A 24,011-nucleotide genomic window follows, 5' to 3' on the forward strand; every position below is an offset into this window, starting at 1 on the left:
CTACTTAGATATAATATACCAAAAACTGTGTTCTTCCAGAACCCAGTTGCTGTCTACACTTGTGTCCTGACATTTCTTCTTTCTTGCTAAGATGACTCAATAATTCTCTGTATGAAAGCATTAAGTTGGTTTAGAATACTGCCAAACCAAATGGTTTCCATCATATATAGGTTAATGGGAAAGTGAAGAAAGGGCCTGTGGGCCACATTACCAGACTGAACATCAGGCAGATTGGAACACCACAGGCACTAGTGATTTCCTTGCTGGTGCTGAGCCAGTCCAGGACCATTCTAAGCCATGACTGTTGAATATGGTTGTCGCCAACCAGACTTACCCTCATCACTCAACAGAAATTGCCTCTGCACTTAACTGATAGTTACTGAGTCTTATCGGGGTTCATGGAGTTACACTAGTTCCTAGTGAGTGGAGTTGTCAAGTCATTAAAAAGATAGATTTCTACTTTCCCTTGGGGCATTTTTAGACTCTTTTCAACAGGAGAGGTTAACCAGATAGATGAGTAGAAAGACCCACAGACATTTGTCAGAACTGTCTCAGAATGGCAGATTTTAGTTGAAAAGTTTCTTCTGCCTAGCCAGGGCTTCCTAGAGAAGGGAGATCAACCAGACCTAAAGAGAAACCAGAAACTGCTCCTACAACTTCTTCCAAGAGAGCCTGAAAACAGTAAGGACCTTTATTCTAGCCTCATAGAGACTCAGAGACAAAGAAGTAGAACATGTCTGCAAAGGACTCAGCCCAGAAAACTCACTGCTTATGCAGTCAATGTTGGCATGTTTCATGGCTCTTCTCCACCTTGTTGCCTATTACCCTACCTGAATTAATGTGGGACCTATTGGCCATTGTGATATTACTAAATATAAGACTCATTTATCAATATTATATTTTATGTATCTCATTCAATAAGCTAGAAAGTTTACATTAAGCCAGAGCTTTGTCACCTCCTAAATAAAATTACATTATTTTTATTTACTTTTTATCTTTATTTCCAAATATTATATATTCTAAATGTTATATAATAAATATATATTGCTTTTATGTTTAAAAGTTACTTTGTGGTCTATAACTTCTTCCCTTTTGCACTACTCCCAGGACAAGGGGAAAAAAAAGAAAAAACCCTCACATATAGATGGAATTGATTGGATAGCATGGAGTCAGAAAATGCATATTTTATTGAACTTTTCTTTCTAGTCATTAAATAGTTTCTTTAGAACAGAAACCAGGCTTACTTTCAACATTCAAAACAAAGACCCAAAACCAAAAAAAAAAACCAAAAAACCCACCATGAAAACAAAGGGACTCAATCTAATCTTAAGGGAGAAACTAGAGATTTTTTCTGATTGAATTTTTCTTCCCCTGTAGACTTAAAAGAACAACAGACATGATGTTTGGTGGGAAGCAGGTGGTAGTCTGTGGCTATGGAGAGGTAAGGTTTAATCTTTCAGTTATTAGGAATTTAAAATGTATTTTGCAGAAATATACTAGAACTTTTCACTTCTGTGGACATCAAACTACATTCATTTACCATTTTAAATGGGGAAAAAGTAACTTCAGAAGCCCTCTGGTTAAAGTACAATCTTTCTTTTTCCCTTTGCATTTTTGCTATTTTTTCCTTAAGTTGATTTTCTGACTGTTCCAATGCGCTGTTTGCGATGTTCTTTTAGCTTGTGTTTTGATTATAAATCGTGAGTGTGGGTGTACTTGTGCACATGCATGTGCTAAGCAGGGCTGAGGAGTTTGTTTATGAAATGCATTCATTTATTTTTTTTCCTATTTCCCCCAAGCATGAATCTATTCAGTGAAATTCCCTTTGGGGGCGGAAAGGAGGGTACACTTCTCCAGAAGCTTTGAGGAGCTGTTTTCTTCGTGACTTTCCTTATCATGCGTTCTTTCTCCTCTCTCCAGGTCGGGAAGGGGTGCTGTGCTGCCTTGAAAGCTATGGGCTCCATTGTGTATGTGACTGAGATCGACCCCATCTGCGCTCTTCAAGCCTGGTAAGCATACACAAGGAGATCTGCTTTTTCCTTTGCAGCACTGTCTAATGTGATCTTGTAACTGCCTCCAAAGAATGGCCTTTTAACGTAACATTTTCTCTTGGAGGGGCCTGGATCCTGAGAGGCTGGTATTAACTGTAAGCACCCGTCTTTCAAAGACCTAGGAGCTCTGCTCTGGGAGAACAGAGATTATCAGAGAAGCTAGAATTTGCAACTCCTGTGCAAGCAGTAACAGGGGACACCTTGAGTCAGAAAACAGGTAGCCCCTTCCCAGCTCCACATGCCATCCCTCTCCCTTTGAAAACAATGATCAAAAAAGAAATAGGCTGGCGTCAGATCCTTTCCAAAGTGATGCACCTAAAAGAGCACTTCTGTCACATGCCTCCCCCAGATGCGTCACCTCAGTGTGATCAGGAAGAAATGTCAGACAAACCAAGTGAAGGGTAAAATCTACTAACTCTGATTGAAAGATACACAGGAGTTGTTTGTACTGTGCTTATAATTCTTAAGCTTGAAATGATTCCAAAGTTAAAATTTAAAAAATAGTTCCTCTCATCTGTAAATTGTGTGTAATCTTATCTACCTCAATTATGAAAGTTCAGAAAATAATTATATAATTATTATGATAATGCTCCCCTGGTGGCTCAGATGGTAAAGAATCTGCCTGCAGTGCAGGAGACCCAGGTTCAATCCCTGGGTCGAGAAGATCCCCTGGAGAAGGAAATGGCTACCCACTCCAGTATTCTTACCTGGAGAATCCCATGGACAGAGGAGCCTGGTGGGCTACAGTCCATGGTGTTGCAAAGAGTTGAACATGACTGAATGACTAACACATACATTATAATAAATATATAACTATGCACAGTGTAGAGGGGCTGTCACATAGTACATGCCCACTAAGTGGTAACTTATTAAAATTGTCTCTTGCCACCCTCAACAGGATAGAAATATTGGATAAAATCTTACAGAAAAATGAAATGAACTTTTTGGCCAACTTAGTACCACTGTCCCTGAAAACAACCACACAGTCCCCGTGTCTGTAGCCTGAATAACCCACTCAGTCTTTACCATTAACCCGCCCAAGGAAGGCACCCACGACAGATGAGGCATGACATTTCCCCTGGCCTACCACTCCTCACACATGCTAGCCATCAACCCACAGTTTTCTCCAACAGAGGTGTTGACTTTGTCTAAGTCAAGGCCCAGCACACAAGGGGAACTGTCACCATTCTAGCACTTTCAGGGTTTATTAGAAAAACCTAAACATGCTTTAATACTGATTGAGATACTGATTCAAACTACCTTATAAACGTGAATTGAGCACTTATTCTATGTTAGGTACTCTGCTCTGTGGTGAGAATGAATAGGATGAGTGGAAGAATGAAACAAATTCCTGCTTTTAGAAGCACACAGACAAATAACCGCCATGCAGTGTAATAAGGGCAATGATAGAGATAAATAGCACATGCTTCTGTGGGGGCACAAAGGAGGAATATCTAACTAAAGAGCAGGAGATTTAAAAACTTCCAATTAAAAAAAAAATGACCATTAAACATAAATAAAAGATAGAGCAAGGCGGGGTAGGGTAGAAAGAGGTGTCAATAGAGCTGAGTCTTGAAACTTGTTTAAGTGACTTCTTAGTTTGAAAGTAAGTTCCAGGTACAGGGAACATTTTCAAGGGTCTCCTAGGAAGGAGAGAGCATAACGTTTATATTTAAGAAGCTGGAAGTAATCTTAATGGAGCTGCCCACATATATCAACTTAAGTCTTCCTGTCTTATCTTGATACTAAGCAATCTCACTGAAGTATTAATATTTTAAGCAGGCAAGTGACCTGATCCAGACTGCATTTCAGGAAATCACTCTGAAAAATGAATTAGATATAAACTTAGAGGCAATGAGATTGGGTCAGAGTCTTACCATAGCAAGGAATAATACAATCTGAATGTCAGGCCTACATGTATAAAGAAGAGGGACTAGATTGTTGTTTAGTCACTAAGTCATTTCTGAGTCTTTGTGACCTCATGGACTGCAGTGCACTAGGCTTCCCTGTCCTTCACTATCTCCTGGAGTTTGTTCAAACTCTATTGAGTCGGTATAGATTAAAGAGGTTTTAAGGAATTAAGGAAAAAGAATCAACTGAATTTGGTGACAGTTTTAACTAGAGAGAGGCAGTAGGCTAGGACATTATAGTTTGACTTTTAGAGTTGGGCGAACAGCAATGTTGTTGGTTAAGACACAAAATATAGAAGAAGAGATAGATAGGGTTGGTAGAAAACATAGAAGAGACAGATAGGCATGGTGGAGTGGGGAAGATAATAAGTTTGAGGTCTTTGTGGGACATGAGGAGGGGCTATCCAGTGGATAATTTGATCCATGGCTCTGACGCTTTGGAGAGATCTAAGCTAAAGATATCAATGTGAAAATAAGCCGCCTGTGAGGCATCATTTATATCCAAGGGGCAAGAATGGATAAATGCTGAAAAAAGAGAGGAAAAGAACACCCCACAGGGTACCAACATGTAAGGATTGACTGAGATCCAGAAGGAGCAATCAGAAAATTAGGAAAACCAAGAGAAAACAGCATCATGGACTCCAGGACAATAGAGTTTTAAGAAGGCAAATAATGTTTATGTAACAGAGGAAATCAAGTAATATTAGAGTCTCAAGAAAAATTTGCTTTTGGCATCCAGGAGATCATTGATGATCTTGGGGAGAGCAGTTTCAGTGGGGCACTAGGCTCAGGTAGAATGACACTTCCTGGAAGTTGATTGGGGTTTCACAGTTAACCCTGTCTCTCTATTATCAGGAAGAATTAGGTCCCGGTGGTAGAAAGAACCTTTTATTTCTGTCCTATGTGAACTAAGGAAGCAGCTTGAATTTTTCACTGCTAAGAATAGTCCAGCCATATCAAAAAGTGACGTAGGTACCAAAGCAACTTGGGTACTAGCTTTTGAGGTTATGTGGCAGAAGGCTTCCCAGCTGCCTATTTAGGTTAACTGATCGTACTTTATTTCTACAGTATGGATGGATTTCGACTGGTGAAATTAAATGAGGTCATCCGACAAGTGGATATTGTTATTACCTGTACAGGTATGATTGTGACACAGACAGTGGGATGGCATTTGGGAACACTTGCATGGAACAAGTGAAGAATGACTGGAAATGCTCTAAACAAAACCAAACTCTGAAAGCCAGAGATAGTAGTCCACAAAACCAATCTTTCCTGTTCTTCCCACCTCTTTAGAGATCTGACCAAAAGTGTACCATTAGGTCATCCCTAGAGGAAAAGTTTCTCTCTAGCCCTTTTAACTGCTTTATATCTCTGTCCATCCTCAGCTACCTAGCAGATGGCTACCAATGGGTTTTATTTGGGAAGCCAGATCTTAAATTTGTACATTTAAAAAAAATTTTTACTTCCAAAAGTGATGTGTATTTCTTTCTAGTCCCTATAACTAAAGCAAGGCTAGAGCAAAATTTCTCATGGTGGGAAAAAGTGGGCAAGGTAGCTGTGTTAATTCCCAAAGAGGTAGGTTTTGAGTTTTAGAGAGTAATATGAGATACGGCTACTTTCCTTATACTGAGATACATACTATTATCTTTCCATTGGAATATTGCATTTCTTTTATAACTCTATTTTAAAGGAGGAAAATCAGAATATTTAAGAATAAAACTATTATTTATAGCCTAAAGGGGGTGCTGGGGGCAAAGAGGGACCATAAGAAACTGTTCTTGTTTCACATCAACCCCTCAATCTCTTTTCTTTGTAAGTAACTATTGACGTGTAATTCATTTACCATACATTTCTGTTTTCTAGCAAATTCATGAGGTCATACAACCATTAGAATCTAATTCTTTTTATTGAGATGTAATTTATATACCGTAAAAATCACCTTTTAAAGTATATAGTTCAGTGATTTTTACTAACGTTGTACAACATCCCATTATCTAATTCCACAACATTTTTTATCATCCCCCAAAGAAGTCTTACATCATTAGCAGTCACTCCTCTTTCTACCCTCCACTTTTCCCCAGCCCTAGGCTACCATTAAATTTTCTGTCTCTATAGATTTGCCTATTCTGGGTAATTTAATATAACCATACATTATGTTTTTCTTTTGTGACTGGCATTTTATACCTAGCTTAATATTTTCATCTTTCATGCATGTTGTAGCATGTATTTCATTCCTTTTGATTGCTGAATAACATTCCATTTTAAGATTATATCACATTTCAGTGATGTCCATTCTTCAGTTGATGGACACTTGGGTTGTTTTTACTTTTTGGCTGTTATGAGCAATGCTGCTGTGAACACTGTATGCAAGTTTTATGTGAACGTGTCCTTAGTTCTTTTGGATGTATACCTACAAGTGGATCATATGATAACTCTACTTGTAACATTTCAAGGAAATGCCAAACCTTCCAAAGTAACTACGTTATTTTACATCCGGCCAACAATGCATGAGTTACAGTTTCTCTACATCCTTGTCAACACTTGTTACTTTCTGATTTTTCGATTATAGCCATCCTAGTATGTGTGAAGTACTGTGTCATTGTGGTATTGATTTGCATCTTTGCATGTGCATGTCAACACATTTTTGTACATCTTCTTTTGAAAATGTTGATTCAGATCCTTTACTCATTTTTAAAATGAGTTGTCTTTGGGACTTCCCCAATGGTCCAGTGTTGAAGATTCTGTGCTCCCAATACAGGGGAGCTCCCAGCACAGGCAGGGTTTGAGCCTTGGTTGGGGAACTAAGATCCTGCATGCTGCATGGTGCAGCCAAAAACTTTCTTTAAAAAATGAGTTGTAAAATAAAATGAGTTTTATTTTTGAGTTGTAAGAGTTCTGTAGAAATTTTATTATTGATCTGTAAGAATTTTTATCATATATATGATTTGCAAGTATTTTGTCCCTTTGTATAGGTTGTCAGTTTGTTTTCTTATTGGTATCATTTGCAGCACATGATTTAATTTCAATGTAGTCAGTTTATTTTTTCCTTTGGTTGCTTGTGCTTTAGGTATTATTATCTAAGAAACCATTGTCTAACCCAGGTCACAAAGATTTATTCCCATGCTTTGCTTGGAGTTTTATAGTTTTAATTCTTACATTTCAGTCTCTGACCCATTTTAAGTTCAGTTTACATATAGTATGAGAAAGAGTCAAACTTCATTCCTTTTCATGTGGATATCTCTTCTGTTTTTAAGGTAATAAGAATGTGGTAACCAGAGAGCATTTAGATCGTATGAAGAATAGCTGCATTGTTTGTAACATGGGACATTCCAACACGGAGATTGATGTGGTAAGATCAAGAGACTCATCACTGGGGGCTTTTATTTTTTCCCTCTTTCCCAAGAAACATAAACTAGAAGAAGAAGCAGGGTCACCAGCCATCCTAAACATGGCTGTACTGGCAGAGCTGTTCACAGTCTGTTCACTCACTAGCCTTTTGGCCTTTGTGTATGGATTCTACAAAGCTTCTTCATCTCAACTTAATCATTTCAAATGATTGTTTTTCCACCTAAGCTTGATGCCTACTTGTACTGTAAGCCATTTCATCTTTGTGTTTAGGATTAAGAGCAAAAAAGGACATAATAAATGTGAATCAGTATGCTAATCAGTATTTGGGGGATATTTGAATTTGCTATAAAAGTGAAACAAGTAGGTTGGTCTAAGGAAACAAGTCAAGGCAGAGAAATCTATAGGCTGGAATGAGAATACTGCTTAAGATTGACTGTGTCTATCAAATATTGTGGTTTCTTTTCTTTATCTCCCTCTTTCATGGTGCTAACTCTTCCCTTAATGTATTTTCCAAACTATAGTGTTGGATCTCCAGGTGTCACAATCAGTTCAGTAGCATGTGTTCCTCAAACCTGGAAAATCTATCACCTTGATTCTCTAGTTTTATTATAGTCATCAAAAATTTTCCAATCCAACAGAACACTTGATCCTACCAAGTTGCCCAAGTAATAGTTAATAGAAGTGCTGTTTATTAGACTTACCAAAGTATCTCTCAGTGTGACTTTGCCTCTGGTTTTACATTTTTCTGGCACTTTTCTGGAACAGCTATATTTCTCTCTGGGTAAATGGCTCAAGCAAAGCATGCTTTCATCTCCACTGAGGGCTGCTCTGATTGAGCTTCAGCGTTGCCAGGTAAGGATCAGTGGATATACTGGGAGCTTGTTGGACATCTGTTTTAAATGGTTTCTCTTTTTAACTCTGTGTTCTATTCTTCTGTTATTAAAAATAGCTGGGAAAAAAACAACCTACCAGAGCCTCTTTCTACCCTTGAGGTTTTTGAGTGGCATGACTCCATTACTTTGTCTTACCATGATATTTTGCTTATAATGAGTAATTTGTTTAGTTTTTATTTTTGAGGTTTGTGGGGGATTTTTTGGTTTTGGTTTTTTTTTGTTTTTGGTTAAGTTTTACTTTTGTGTGATACTGCCCCTTTATTAAGTGGTCAAAGATATTAATATTTCTAAACTGTCCAGCCTATGATTGAATCACTTTGGAAAAGTTTACTCTATCTTCAATGGTAGTGTCACAGGGCACATAAATGAAATTTAAGGAAATAGCAAACTCAAGTAATCGTGGATTCCAGAATGTTCGTTCACTCCTTAGCAAATTTGTGTTGAGTTCTTGCTCTGCTCTGTGCTTAGTACTAACTGGCTGAAGAAGTAGCAGTGGACAATATGCCTCCTTTCTTAGAGCTTGTATTCTAGTGTGGGAAACAGTGACTAAACAGACAGTTATGTCAGTTAGTGCCTAATACTGAAGTAAAACAGAAAGATGAGTGCATTGAGGATGCTGCTTAGGTAGGGCAGTCAAAGAAGGCTCTTTGAGGAGATAACATTTGCACAAAGCTTGAATGACTATTCGGAGAAGGCAATGGCACCCCACTCCAGTACTCTTGCCTGGAAAATCCCATGGATGGAGGAGCCTGGTAGGCTGTAGTCCATGGGGTCGCTAAGAGTCGGACACGACTGAGCGACTTCACTTTCACTTTTCACTTTCATGCATTGGAGAAGGAAATGGCAACCCACTCCAGTGTTCTTGCCTGGAGAATCCCAGGGACGGGGGAGCCTGGTGGGCTGCTGTCTATGGCGTCGCACAGAGTCGGACACGACTGAAGCAACTTAGCATGGCATAGCGTGAATGACTATTCAGAGAGGCTGATGAGTAAAGAACATGAGGTAGAAACATGCTTGATGTGTTTGAGGAACAGAAAAGATGCCATTGTGGCAAGAACAGAATGGATAAGGGAATGAGGATAAGAGGCAGGCAGCAAGGAGGTAGGAGGTTATGTAGTGCTTTTAGGCCATGGCTCGGACTTTAGATTTTATTCTTTGTACTGGAGAAGCCATTGGAAGGTTTTGAGCAGATGACTAGTGAAATCTGACTTATGTTTTAAAAGAGTACCCTGGCTGTTACATGACGAAATACTTACGGAGCTTGAGTAGTGATAGGGATGATAGAAGACTCTTTTCAGTATTTCCAGCAACAGTAGGCAGTAGCTTGGGTTAGATGGATGGATAAACAATGGAGGTGGTTAGAAGTGATGTGAAGGTAGCAGTATATTGTGAAGAAGTGATATATTGTGTAGCAATGGGATTTGCTACATGGACTGGATGCAGAGTGTGATAAAAAGAGAGGAGAATCACTATAAGTTAACTCAGCAAAACTGCAAAGGAGAATGGTTTGGTAAATTTTTATCCAGATTTTTTAGTGACAAAAAATGTAAGGGTCTTTTTTTTGTGAAAGAATTTACAGTTAACCTAACCTTGAAACGTTGACTGCTGCATTTTTAAGATGGAATCGCCCATGGAAAGAGTTGGAAACCTATGTTATTTTCTGAAAAATAAGACCATGAATACTCAGGGAACCTGTGATGGAGATTGTACTCTCAGCTGCCTTTTGGCCAAGTCTTTCTTTCACATACTTCCTTTCTCTTGAAAAGAGACCTGCTTACCCATATGTGTCGCACAGACAACCTGTATGATTGTAAGCTTCACAGTTCAAGTAGCTAAACCATTATGTGCACATTCTTCAAAAATTTTTGCCAACCACAGACTTCCCACCTGAGACTTGCTACCGACTCCATGCTTCACAGGACTAGAACCACAGTTGTTCTTGGCTTTACAGTGGGATGTACCCTTTGGGAAGGGAGTGAGCATAGAGAATCTTTTTCCTTGTAGATTGCTTAGTGACTATAAATTCACAGAAAAGGCATTGGATGTCTCTAGGCGAAATTCTTGTAAAATTGCTAGCCATAGGAAATGCTTCTCTCAAGGAGTGTGAATGGCAAATACACTTCAGTAGATTATTGGAGTCGCCTGGGCAGTGCCAGAGGTCACTTAACCAAGTTTCCTTTCAAACCCCATTTGAAACCCTCAGGTCTTTTGCTTGCATCATAGCCATCCCAGTTCTGTCATAAGTCACCTCTACTAAACATGGATTATTTTATGATGTTCCTAAGAAGTTCCCTTTTCTTGATTCTACTATATCTTTTTTTTCAGGGAATACTTCCTAAAACAAGAGACTTTTATTGTGTTTTTGTTGTTTGTTTGTTTTTTTTGAGACTTTTATTGTTATTGTGTCGGCTCTTTACTTCCAATCACAAGGATTGCTTGTCCCGTGGAAGATTAGGAATATAAAACACTAAGAACTTGAAATACTTTAAGTCCCATTATCTCAATGAAAAAGTTGCTAGTGTTACCAAGGATTATCTCTTGTCTCTACATGATTATTGTCCTCCATGGTAATATTTCTGAAAGCTAAGGAATTACTTTGTATATCCTTAACTTCCCAAAATGGCCTATTTGTTGAAATTCTTTTAAAATTCTATTTACAGTGTTTATTTATAAAATTTCTCTTTAAAATTCTAATTTTAAAGTAATGCTTGCTTAATTTAAAATTCAAGCAATATATTGATAAATATATCTTAAAGGAGTAAAAAATTTACAAAATTGAGATTATAGTATATTATTTCTACAACTAGATTTTTTCACTTAACAATAATGTATAGTTTTCTTGTTAACAAATACAGATCTACTAATATTTTTTAAGAATTATATTATATTCCATTGTATGGAATTATCCTAATTTACTTAGCCATTCCCATGTTGATATACATTTTTTGCTATTACAAATAATGTTGGGCTAAACATTCTTGGGCACTTATATTTCTGAACTTGAACACGTATTTCTATAAGATAGAGCCCTAAAAGTGAATTTGATTGGGCAAAGTGATTTGATTAGGTAAAATAAATAATTTTGTTAGCTACTGCCAAACTGCCCTCTAGAAAAGTTGAACTAATTTATGAAACTTGACATCTCAACAGATTTTATATTTCCCATTTACCTAATAAAGAACTGGTCCAGACCATTAATAAAGTCCTAAATATACTGAATATAATTATAATTATATGTCTTTCTTTCCCACTAGATTAGTAAAGAAAAGATACAGTCTCTGTCAATAAACAGCTCATAGTCCAGTAGGGGAGTCCACAGTCTTATCTATAATAGTGTTCTTTGCTAAAATGCCTAGAATATAGTATATACTCTAGTAAATGATTGTTGTATAACTAGTGTTTCTCTTTCTTTGTCTGAAAACTACTATTTGGCAGAACTTCTCAGTGTTACCAACTTGAGCCAATGAGTCTTAGAGTACAGACTCCCTTTCTATTTTAGGCATTGCCTCTTGGAAGAAGGAAGTTGTGGTCTTAAGTCTAAACCCTGTGACTGTTATTTGATTGCTGCCGTTAATAAACTTAACATTTCTTCTCTTGTTCTCGGAATATACACTATACAGAAATGGAAGGAGGGTGAGCCATTGGGAGCTTTACTCTACCATGAAGCATTGCTCTAAAGGCTACCTCACATTTGCACCTAGGTCACAAAGCTTCTGTAACCTTAGGGTGAACCACCCTCATTGAGAAGGTGGAACCTGGGACGTTGGAACATGAGGGCAGAACCCTGGGCCCCCGCATGCTCTTTGTAGGGCATTCAGCCTTCTCTAACTAATCTCACTCAGCTTTGACCCTCCTTTTCCTGTGTCTCTTCAGCACTTACGTGTTCAGTTTGCACTGTATTAATTTGCACTGTTTGCATGCTGCTTCATAAGTATTAAAGGCATTTATCCCCTCACAAATGTATTGTTTTGTGTCCCGAAACAAAGTACAAGCTTGTTGAAGGCAGAAACCATGTCTTTGGTTTCTTTTGTATTTCCCATAGCACCTTTTACTGTGCTCAGCAGAGAGTGGGCGCACAATATATGTTGTGGAATGACATCCTGAGTGATCCCTCCCCTGGCTGGGCCTAAGATTAAATCCCCTGAAATGGAACAGTCCTAATCAACCCAGGACAGGTATTCTCCATCTGGCATGTTGGTTGCTTCTTTCAACTTGCTATTTGAAATGGCTCCCTTCAACATCTTTCCATCCAAAAAGTGGGACTTGGCACAGCTGATGATGTGCTTGCTGTATGTGTTCCAGGCAAGTCTGCGGACACCCGAACTGACGTGGGAGCGAGTGAGATCCCAAGTTGATCATGTAATATGGCCTGACGGCAAGAGGATAGTATTGTTGGCAGAGGTAAGATCTGTAGCTGGTAGAGCGATTCTCCCCTGGCAGGAGAAACTGCAGTACCCAGGTCTCCTCTCCCTCACGTTCTCTCATGCTTTCAACTCCTCTTAAGAAGAGGCTTAACTACTTTACCAAATGGATTTTATATCTAATTGTGAAAGGTCTTTTCATTCAGCAATTAAGAAAACTATTTTGGTTCCCCACTTTTCACCAATTATCCTGTCTCCATGTCACTCTGCAGGTTGAGTCAGACAATGACATTACTGTAAAAGGAATTAATGGGTAGAACCATTGACACTTTGAGTGATGCTTACAAAGAGATAATGTCATTTGTGGGATGGTTTAATCAGTAGGCACAAAGTAGATATTCCTGACTGTAACTAAGACAGTCTTAGGCAAACTCTGGGAAGGTCCTGTCTTTGCTAATAGGTTCCTTGTTTCTGAGTGTCCATTCCCCTAAGTTGAGCCAGCCAGTTATGTATTGGTCGTGTGACTGATAATTCCCTATGACTTCTTCTGGGCTTCCCTTGTGGTTCAGCTGGTAAAGAATCCGCCTGCAATGCGGGAAGACCTGGGTTCGATCCCTGGGTTGGGAAGATCCCCTGGAGAAGGGAAAGGCTACCCACTCCAGTATTCTGACATGACTGAATGACTTTCACTTTCACGTTCATGACTTCTAGTTCAGCTTTCCTTTTGACTTCAATTCCACTTTTTTTTCTGGCCACACCTCATGGCGTGTGGGATCTTAGTTCCCCAACCAGGGATCAAACCTGCAACCCTTGCATTGTAAGTGTAGTCTTAACCATTGGGCCACCAGGGAAGTCTGCTTTTCATTCCACTTAGACTTCCATGTCAGTGTTTGGCCACATTCCCTTTCTTGACAGCTTCTCTTCCCTATCCTAGATTTCTGACAGCGGTAACAATGCCCCATTTTTACCTTGACACTTTTCCCTTCTTCAGGGAAAGATACCAAGGTTACAAGGAGAATACTAATACTTTCCTTAGTTTTGATCTTCAGTCTTATTTCTTAATTAAAGAAACAATATAAAAATGTAAAACATATGCTGTATTCACCTAAGGACCTTTAAATTTTGGAGTATTCTGCCTATTCTCTTCACCTTTTCTCACCTTCTCAAATACTTTAGGGCATCTATAACATATGTACAAGAGTACGTACAGGGAGAGGATGGGCAGATTGTTAAATATTCACTGACTGCTTTAAAGTCAGCCCACTGTCTGGTGACTTATTTCTAGTTGCCCTGAGAGGTTCCATCTAGTAATTTTGGTGACAGAAGCTAGCACCACAGTTGTTTTTGGCTACTATGGTTGAGCAAAAACTGTGGTCAAGCTTCCTAGGAAATAAAGCAGTAAAGGATGGCATTGGGGTAAGGTTCTAGTCCTTCTAACTCTCTGAATCACCCACTGGAAATACATGACTGCCCTTGAATTCAGGAGAAGCAGGCTGAAGAAGAAGCACAAAAACTATCGCAGCCTCCTAAAGCAAAAAATATCTCCCATCACAACCTGGAGAGATTGCCCTTGAATTTTACCAGATCGTTGTTTAGGACATTTTTTCAAAGCAATAGCAATGCCCCAGAAGGAAGATATTCTGTAATAGAAAGTAAAAATTCAAGGGAAATATAGCCTTCCTTGGCATAAGCCTCTGTGTCAAGTGACCACCTCTATTTTTTTTCCATTCTTTTTTACATAAACCTAGAGATCTTTTATCTTGTTACCTTCCTCAGATTTTCCAGAACTTTTTAACATTTCACTCAAAGGTCAACCAGTTCATTTCCATTGATTGAACAACTGCTTTTTGTCCAGCATGTTAGTTGAGAAGTGTTTGGAAAATGGCAATCATGTTCTCACATTGCACCAAGTCAGAGACTCTGTCTAACCAACCCCTATGTGTATTAACCCTTGCACTCTAGGGCCGTCTGCTGAACCTAAGCTGCTCCACAGTGCCTACATTTGTGCTCTCAATCACTGCTACAACTCAGGTAAGGCCTCCAGAGTGGGAAAGCAGTGGGCTGGAGAAGGGCACTAGCCTATGAAGGTTTCACTTGAAACAAGGTAGGTTGCTGTGAGTGGCCTGTCAGCATCCATCTCTGCTTTTCTAGGCTCTAGCCTTGATAGAGCTCTACAATGCTCCCGAGGGTCGCTATAAGCAAGATGTCTACCTGTTGCCCAAGAAAATGGGTAAGCATGAGCTTTTTTATCCTCTTCCTTACTAAGTAGCTCAGAGTCAGAGACTAAGTGAAGTTGGGGGACATTATATTTCTTAGGAATAAAAAAAGGATATTTGCATCTTGTAAAGTAGGAGCTAGACTTCCTATACTCCATCCCCAGTTGATTTATCACATTTTCCAAATAGGTTGCCCTGATGAAGTCAGGACATTTTGCTGTGATTTAGTTTACCTGTCTATGAATTTTTAGGACTTTCTCAAAGTATCTATTATACAAAAAGAGAATCTCAAAGGAAAAAAAAAAAAGTCTTCCCCCCAAAAGAGAGGAAAATCCTGTGGCATCTGACTTGCTCCAGTCCTGGGCTGCTGAATGGCCCTACCAAACTTTTCTGTTCCCGCCTCCTAACTCTGACCCTGTTATTTCAGGCCAAAGGAAAGACTCTGAACAGCTTCTGTTAAGAGTTTAATTATGTGGCTGTTTCATATAAGAGAAACATTAAACTGCCTTAAATTTTTAAAGAATACTGTCACAAGCGCCTGAACTGAGAGTCTGTTTATAAACTCCCAAACCAAAAATCGGGGGAGTAAATGAGCTTCTGGTTTTGTTTTGCTTCAGCATTAGATGCACAGCAACTGTGAGCAGTCAATATATTCTCCCTTTAGTAGACACTTTGGATGAATATAAAGAAGTCTAATAGTCCATAACTGAATGTATGATGAAGTTAGGGAGACCAAACCAATACATAGGAAGTGACACAAAATTCTGAATATAACTAAAAACCCCTAAGAACTAGGGGGACTGAAAACAAAGCCAATAGTGTAGGGTGGTCCTCGCTCACTTTTTTCAGAGCTCCACAGGTGTTAGTTTTCCTGAGTGACCCAGAGTATCAAGTTTAGGGCAGAACTAACACAGGAGCTTCCTGTTTTTTAGTCCCTCCACTCTCCCATCCTTTCTTTTGCATTCTCAGGCTGATTTGCTGCTTTCATTTCTCGCTCACTTTTCTGTGGAGAAGGAAAGGTTCCAGGCTGAAATAGCTTGTAAGGAAGAAATGTTATGCTTTTGAAAAGCACTGGGCTTAAGCCCAAGCAACCATTCCTTAGAATTGGGGTCCAGTGAGCAAAAGTTGAGCTCCAAGAATTAGAAGGTGTCTTGGGACATTCTCTGGCTCAGATGGTAAAGAATCTTCCTGCAATGCAGGAGGCCCAGATTCAATCCCTGGGTTGGGAAGATCTCCTGGAGAAGGGAATGACAATCCACTCCAGAGAATCCCCTGGACAGAGGGGCCTGACGGGCTATAGTCCAAGGGGTCTCAAAGAGCCAGACACGACTGAGTGACTGACACTTTCCACTTTTTAAGGCTGGAGAGAACAGCCAGACAAGAGGCATGAATGCTTATACCAGGTCTTGTGTGATCTGTTTCAGATGAGTATGTGGCCAGCCTACACCTGCCCACCTTTGATGCCCACCTGACTGAGCTGACAGATGAACAGGCCAAGTATCTAGGGCTCAACAAGAATGGGCCCTTCAAGCCCAATTACTACAGGTACCTTGAACTCCCTAAAAATGGGGAAGCCTGGGTAATCATGAGCTTCCTGCACTGGAGTTGGTCTTGGCATCCATCACCATATTTCCATGAACTCAGAAAAATAAACCCACTCTCCCCATTGCCACCCCCAAAGGATTCTTTGAAGCCATGTCCAAACATTAAATAGTGTTCCCTTTCTTGATTTGTCATTTCATCTTCTTGATATGATGTTTACCCCTGTCTAGAGAAAATCTGACCTTTTTCATTGATATGAAAAAGCACTGCATTTATCTACCCTCACCACGCACTCCAGAAAAGTGCCTGCCTCCTCGTTACACCTTTAGGCAGTCCCTTCATGTCCCAGCATCCCCACAAGCTGATAACATCACAGTCTCATCTTTCTTTTTCCCTATAGGTATTAAGTTCCTGTAACTCAAGCCAGAAGTTTTAAGGAATACAACTCCAAGTCTTTTCTCCACTCCTATACAGGAAAGAACCCAGCAAACTGCTTCTCCAATAAGCTGCCCGCCGTGCTCACCCTCTATGTTAGGTTATTTATTTATTAAAATCTAGAATCCTGTGCCTGTCTCCTCGGCCCAGAGTGTGGTTGCTGTCCCAAGGGCTGTGAGAGCCACAGGGGACAGGCTGAGGAAGGAAAGAAATGGGGTTCCCGGTGCATCTTTTGCATCATTCCCCACTGACTCAGAATCCTCAGCACTGGTCATCGTTCTGTAGTCCAGGCTCAGGAGTTCATCTGTGGATTTCAGACTCCTTGTTTTCTGGGGTTTTCTGGAATAAATTTTTAGCAGCTGCCTTTCTTAGCTTTGGCCCTTCCCCAGGTGAGGCCTTTTGGAAGCCATTGAGTTAACACGGCCTGGGTTCCCAGCCTTGACCCTCACTATCACTGCCTTCTTTATAAAATGGCTGGGAAGGAAGGAGTGTTGTGTCTTTGGCAAACTGCACCGAGATCTCAGCTGTGCCTGTGCTTCCTGGGAGTCTCCTTCCTTACCCAGGACTCCTTTTTTTCCCCTTGAATATTTATGTCCATTTTAACACTTTCAGGTTCCAAGAGGAGTGTGCCTCTACTATTTCCTCAGCAGCTCTGATGTTTGTCAGACATTTGTTTTGCCATCTTTCTAACCCACCTAGCCTCTGCTCAGGAAATGAGGGCCAGCCCCACTGGGGCCCATAATTTTACTTCCTTGTCATTTAACTGGATAGTTTCCCAGGAGGCCCCCTCCAGATTGGCACTATCTCAGAAAAAAGGAGGCTTGTTGTGAAACACTGCTTCCAGAAACTTCCTTCAATTGCCTAAAACTCCTTCTAAAGCTGAGCAGGAAGTGGCTTACTTTCCAAGGGACCCGGGAGATCAGGGCTTCAGAAATGCAGCCCACAGCTCAGCACCCTAAAGAAGCAGAATATATTTATTTGTCTCCTGGGAAGGGCTTTGAAGCTTAACTGGCTAAGCTATACAGGGAAGACACTGTAAACTGAATCTATGTGATCACAGCTAGGTTGACTAATTTGAACCTCATCAAATATTCATCCCTTTGGCCATTGCCATTGATGAAACTGCGATCTAATGTCTCTGCAATTTGGTCTGTGGTCTTTCTTCTCTGCTGGGATATCACTTTATGTTCTGCCCTTTTCTATCTTGGGATTCTGTGTTTTGGAGGTAGTTTCTTAAGTAAACTCTGAAATTACAAAAAAAAAAAAAATGTAATATGAGCAGCCTGAAATGTTGTGTCCCACCTAAGAGCTGAATTCCTTTTGGAGACTGACCTGTTAGTCTCAAGGGTTCCATTGGGACCGGATTGGTTCCAAGAGGTAAAGTCTGGAGTGGCCCTAGGTATCTGGAATGAAATCAGTCCTTTTCCCCTCTGCCAATCCTGTTTAACACTGTTTGTTTTTCTGTTTTTTCTCTTATCCTGGTCTGCCTCAAAGTCTCAAGACTAGGGTGACTCAAGGAAACAACAGAGCACCCAGAATCACCATAACCTTCCCAACCTAATTCTGCCCTCCGATTTCTACCTTCTCTAACTTCTCCTGCTCTTCACATATACCCACAGAGCTAGTCTGGAAATGACCTTCCTTTTGGAGGTAGGAAGGTAGACCTTAGGTAAATGGCTATTTGCCTCATTAAATAGTACAGTCTCAACTCATAGAATCTGGTTCCTCAGAGGCCATATATCTTAGCAAGTACTGGAAAAATGCCATATACGTGGCTATATTTTTTCATGGAGAAGATCATAAATGTTGAAAATTCCACTAGGCCATTCAGTTCTTCCTTTTGCCTACCCAGTTCTGGCTTTTGTATTCATTAACTGGATTAATTGCAGAAGATTCAAAAGATGAGATTTGTATCTCATCTTATATCCAGAGATGATTCTATTAGGCAGATATCTGGGCCCTAACCTATTATGTTCCTAAGCCAAAAGTCATAACCTGTTGTTTCTCAGCAAAGCCTGGCAGCTGCCTGTGGAACCCACAAGCATGTGCTGATCCTGTCAGCGCATACTCCGCCTTGCCATAGTGAAGAGACCATTCCACATGAAGAAGGAGCCACACTGGGCTGCTAGGTTAGGTTGCCCAGGTTGCTGCCCATGGTGAGGTGTTTGCCTGAGTTTCAGGTGACCACTCGTCCTTTCTTTCTGGGGACTCTGTGTCATGACCATTAATGAGAAGGGGGTCCAGGCCTCCTAAGTATATGGGTTCTACTTTGGTGTTGGAATTCGGTCATTATTCTTTCTGCCCAGGTAATCAGAACAAAAGTGTCTTCTTCCCTCACTTAGATGCATCCTGGGTATCTGGATGCATCTTAAGCTCTCACCTTAAATGCATTTCTAGGTATCTGGAAGCCTGGGAAAGAAGACCAATGATCTCTTTTTATGTGGCCCTGGCCTGTAAGGTCTTACCATTTTCTCTGCAATGAATTGTGCTCATTTTCAAGGATTTTTTTTTGCCTTCTTAATAGAAATATTTTCTCTTTCTCATTAAAAAAAAAAAAAAATTGGTATATGGTCTACTTTCCCTCTGCCCTCCTGGCTTCTAATCCTTCCCTCCTATATGAGCACGGCTCCCCATGGCCACGGCTCCCCATGGCCACATGCTCCTACGAAGCTTTTCTGCTGCTTGGCTTTTCTCTGAACAGATCTGAAACTGCTGCTCCTGTGGTTTTCGCCAAATTAACTTTGTCATGGTTTTAAAAAAAAAGAAATCAAAATGCATTGTTGCATTAAGCTTTTTTAATAAAGGAAAATTACAGAAAAAAATAGGCAACACCAGCAAATTATATGTGGACAAGTTCTAAACTATATATACATACATATATATATAAATAATCATCTAGTTCTCATTGTCATCTTACTGAAAGGAAATAAAACCTCTAATGATTGCCATTTCTGAGAGGCTCTTGGAAATCTTTATGTCTAAGTGATTGTATTAGATCAGCAATAATGAATATGTAATCTCAAAAGATAAATAAAATATTCTTAAAATGGATTCTGGTACTGAGAGTATTCCTTGCTTCAGTAAACTAGGAATTCAGAGATGAGAGAGGTTTCTGGGCAACGGGCTAGAGAGCCCGCTGTAGCGCAAGGATATGAAAAGCTGAAGCACTTACCAATAGGCGGCCTTAGCCTTGAGTCCCTTATCCCGTGGTGGATCAATCCAGTCATAAATGTCACCCTCCCCCCACTTCCCACCCTGTTATGTGTATAAAGAACCTGCTTTCTTGGAGCCACCCCTCTGGGGAGTTGAGACATATAGGCTTAAGGCAGAGAAACTAAATAAAGCCTGGTTCTTGGTTCCCCAAGCCTCTCTGTGCTGCCCTTAGCTGGAGAGCACAGAAAGGCAGCATCCTATGGTTTGGGCCCCAAAGATCCTGACTAGAGGGTCTGACTACTACCTCTAACCAGAAAAGAAAGGAATCTAGCAGAAGATTGTCTCTAAGTCAGGTTTTGCCTGACTAAATCATAACCAAAGGATCAGTCCAGCTATTTGTTCTTTCTTATTTTGAGAAATCGCCACTAAAGATAGCCACTTTCTTTACTTGACAACCTAAACTAGTTCTACATCCTGTATGCAAGATGGTTTCTTCCCTGTTGGAATCTCACACCTCTGTGACCTCTGTATCTAAACTAAGGGCCATGGGGCTGGATAAACCATCTTGGTACTCTACTGCGAGTTGAGAAAGAACAAGCAGTTGGATTCATCCCCTTATTATGATTTAGTCAGGTAAAACCTGCCTTAGAGACAATTCTCTGCCACATTCCTTTCTTCTCCTTGGCTAGATATAGTAGTAAGGTAATTGGTAATGGCTCAAAGCTGGCCCTTTCTCAAAGCAGATGCAGCAGCCAGCAATGGAGCCTGTGAGCCAGCTATAGGGTTTGCTCCACTGCAGCAAGGTTTGACTCTTTTGTGAAAGATGGAAACTTGAGTGCCTCGGTCTGTTTTAGGTTCACAGGGTCCTTCCAGGCCACCCACTGCAGTGCAGTTTCTCTATCTTGTGGTATTGTGGAAAGAGCTTGGGGTCAGGCTGACTTGACCAACTCTACCATTTACAAGTTGTGTGGCTCAGCCAAATTATTTGACCACTCAGAGCCTCAGTTTTCTTGTTTGTCAAATGGATAATGTTTATCTCCTAAAGATTTAATGACCTGATTTCATTTTTAAAATACTGCTTAAAGACCCAGCAGACACTCAGACACCTAATTGGTATAAATACCAATTCCTTATCTCAGTCTAGGGCCCTACAGCCTCAATCGCCTTATTACAGCCACATGTGTTCTTGATGGAGCGAGGAGGGTATTCTATCCTTTTCCTACTATTTTATCCTGACTTCCCAATATCTTCAAAGCCACGTATTTTAAGATTTCCTGCAGTCTTATTTTTAAGCTTTTTCAGTACTGGGTGTTATCTATTTAATCATAAATCTGACCCTTTGGATTAAAGTGGAGTGCTTATGGGGGAAATGGGCATGTTTGGTCCTTGTAACTATACCTATTTATACCTTTCTCTAGCCCTCTGCCAGCAGCTCACAATACCTAAGTTTTGGGACAGGGAAAGTGGTAATGTAGTTTTAAAAACAACTAGCACAGGAGCCATCTCTGCAAGATGTACACCAGCCCCTAATTAGCTCCAAGGTATATTTATGGGCACCTCTGTGATCAATGATGTTGATGGCTACCACTCCTTTGTTGACAAATAAGCTAAAAGAAATACAGTGTGTACCAATTCCGTGGCCTACAGTTTCCGTTTTAAGTTAATCTGTGGTTCCTTGTTACTTCTTCCAGTAGTTGTTTCCAGATATCTTCCTCTTTATGATAAGCTCTCAGAGTCTGGGCCTCTAATGATCAGATAGATGTCTGATCTTCACTGTCTCCCATTCGACTAGTGTGGAAAAGATACTGGAGTGAGGTCTCTCCCCCCATGTTGATTCTTTGTAATCTCCATAGCACCACTTTTTAAAACCCCATCTCCCAAAGTGAAGCCAGATGGAGCTCTAGGCTCAGCAAATGGCTTTACAGACAGGCCAGAGGGGACCTGACTGCTGTCCTCAATTCTATTCCCAGTTGAAGATGACTCTGCTCCCTTCACTCTCAAGATAGGTTGGAAAAGGAACAAAGACTCCAAAGGGGCCACTCCTGTCTGCCATCACTGTTGGGGATCCTGCTGATTGACTAGACTCAAAAGAATATGAAGTTCTGGGCTTGTCAATCCTAGAGCTCTGACTGCTTAGGAGGAGAGGTACAGGGAAGAGGGAAGGTAGAAAAATTAATTCTTTCATTAAGAAGCCCCAATAGGCTATGCTGTGGCAGGCCTACCACATTGAAGCAGTGATGAGCTAGGCGTGGGTTGTGAATTTTAAAGCAGAGTATGAATCTTTAAGAGCTTAACAAAATTTTACCCTGAAAAAAAAAAATTTCCAGAATCAAGTAGTTTAGGCCTTGAGCCAGAGACTTTCTTGGAAATTCATATCAATTCAATTCTGTTTAAACCAGTGGGTCTCAAGCACAGATTTTGCCCCTCAGGGGACATCTTGCAGTATCCGGAGACATTTTTGGTTGTCGCAAGTAGGGGGAGGGTCCTGCTGGCATCTTGTGAAGAGAGGCCAGGGATTGTGCTAAGCATTCTACAATGCACAGGACAGCCCCCCACAAGACATTGTTCAGTCGACAGTACAGAGGAAAGCCTGTGTTAAACACAGAAACAAGCAAACACAGATGAACAAAAGCTACTCTCAAAGAGCTTATATCCAGGTTGAGGTGGGTGGGAGGTGGGGAGAGGAAAGGAAAATTATGAGTGGGAAGAGTAAGGAGATATTGGAGACCAGGGAGAGAAAGGAACTCAGAAAGCTCCAAGGAGTGCTCTCTCTCAACTCTGCCTGGATCTGTCGCTTACTAATTAGCAGAAGAAAGTGTGAAAGATAGAAATGATCCAAGAAGGGGGATAATTCCTTTCGGCCCCTTACTTTGGGGATATAGTAGAAAATATGAGGATTGTGGATCCAGCCAGACTTGACTGACACTAGCACAGCCTGAGTGGGTTGAGGGTCAAAAGATAGACTCTCTGGAAGAGGAGGTGATGACTAAATAGAATTTTTAAGCAAGAAGTTAGCCAAGAGAAGAGCAGAGTTTCCTCCAGTGAGAGACACTGAAACAAGATAGAATATGATAGCTTGGGAACTACATTGTGCTTAGTCTCTCAGTTGTGTCCAACTCTTTGTGACCCCATGAACTGTAGCCCACCAGGCTCCTCTGTCCATGGGATTCTCCAGGCAAGAATACTGGAGTGGGTTGCCATGCCCTCCTCCAGGGCATCTTCCCAACCCAAGGATCAAACCCAGGTCTCCTGCATTACAGGTGGATTCTTTACCATCTGAGCCACTAGGGAAGCCTGAGAATACTGGAGTGGGTAGCCTATCCGTTTTCCACGGGATCTTCCTGACCCAGGGATCAAACCAGGGTCTCCTGCATTTCAGGCGGATTCTTTACAATCTCAGTTCGCAGCTGAGCTTGCGAGCTGCAAGCAAGGAGTAATTAGTCTCTGAGAGTCCTTGTTTCTTTATCAGTAGTATTGGATTAATGAAAACCTGTCAGAGAGATATGATAGATCTGCGAAGAGTCAAGTTCGATGTCTGGAACACAGTGGCAGTTCAACAACCCCCCTCCCCCAATTCTACCCATTGCCCTCTGGCTGCTCATTTGGGGCTTCCGCTTACTCCTTGGAAGGAAAGTTATGAACAACCTAGATAGCATATTCAAAAGCAGAGACATTACTTTGCCAACAAAGATTCATCTAGTCAAGGCTATGGTTTTTCCTGTGGTCATGTATGGATCTGAGAGTTGGACTGTGAAGAAAGCTGAGCACCAAAGAATTGATGCTTTTGAACTGTGGTGTTGGAGAAGACTCTTGAGAGTCCCTTGGACTGCAAGGAGATCCAACCAGTCCATTCTAAAGGAGATCAGCCCTGGGATTTCTTTGGAAGGAATGATGCTAAAGCTGAAACTCCAGTACTTTGGCCACCTCATGTGAAGAGTTGACTCATTGGAAAAGACTGATGCTGGGAGGGATTGGGGCAGGAGGAGAAGGGGACAACGGAGGATGAGATGGCTGGATGGCATCACTGACTCGATGGACGTGAGTCTGAGTGAACTCCGGGAGTTGGTGATGGACAGGGAGGCCTGGCGTGCTGCGATTCATG

General features: G+C 40.8%; 1 protein-coding gene across 7 annotated transcripts in view; it reads left to right on the top strand.

Annotated features, from left to right (window-relative positions):
• AHCYL2 (adenosylhomocysteinase like 2) overlaps positions 1-19,807 on the top strand; it is a 191,703-nt gene extending 171,896 nt beyond the window's left edge. For all 7 annotated transcript variants that reach the window (XM_061414673.1, XM_061414672.1, XM_061414679.1 and 4 more), the window contains 9 exons: positions 1,378-1,441; positions 1,921-2,009; positions 5,030-5,100; positions 7,216-7,310; positions 12,505-12,603; positions 14,526-14,594; positions 14,715-14,793; positions 16,204-16,324; positions 16,722-19,807. In XM_061414673.1, coding sequence (XP_061270657.1) covers positions 1,378-1,441; positions 1,921-2,009; positions 5,030-5,100; positions 7,216-7,310; positions 12,505-12,603; positions 14,526-14,594; positions 14,715-14,793; positions 16,204-16,324; positions 16,722-16,728 — 694 coding nt within the window. In that variant the 3' untranslated portion in view covers positions 16,729-19,807. The remainder of the gene's footprint in view (positions 1-1,377; positions 1,442-1,920; positions 2,010-5,029; positions 5,101-7,215; positions 7,311-12,504; positions 12,604-14,525; positions 14,595-14,714; positions 14,794-16,203; positions 16,325-16,721) is intronic.
• Positions 19,808-24,011: the final 4,204 nt, after the last annotated feature.

The sequence above is a fragment of the Bos javanicus genome, chromosome 4 (assembly GCF_032452875.1).
Source record: "Bos javanicus breed banteng chromosome 4, ARS-OSU_banteng_1.0, whole genome shotgun sequence".
Lineage (NCBI taxonomy): Eukaryota > Metazoa > Chordata > Mammalia > Artiodactyla > Bovidae > Bos > Bos javanicus.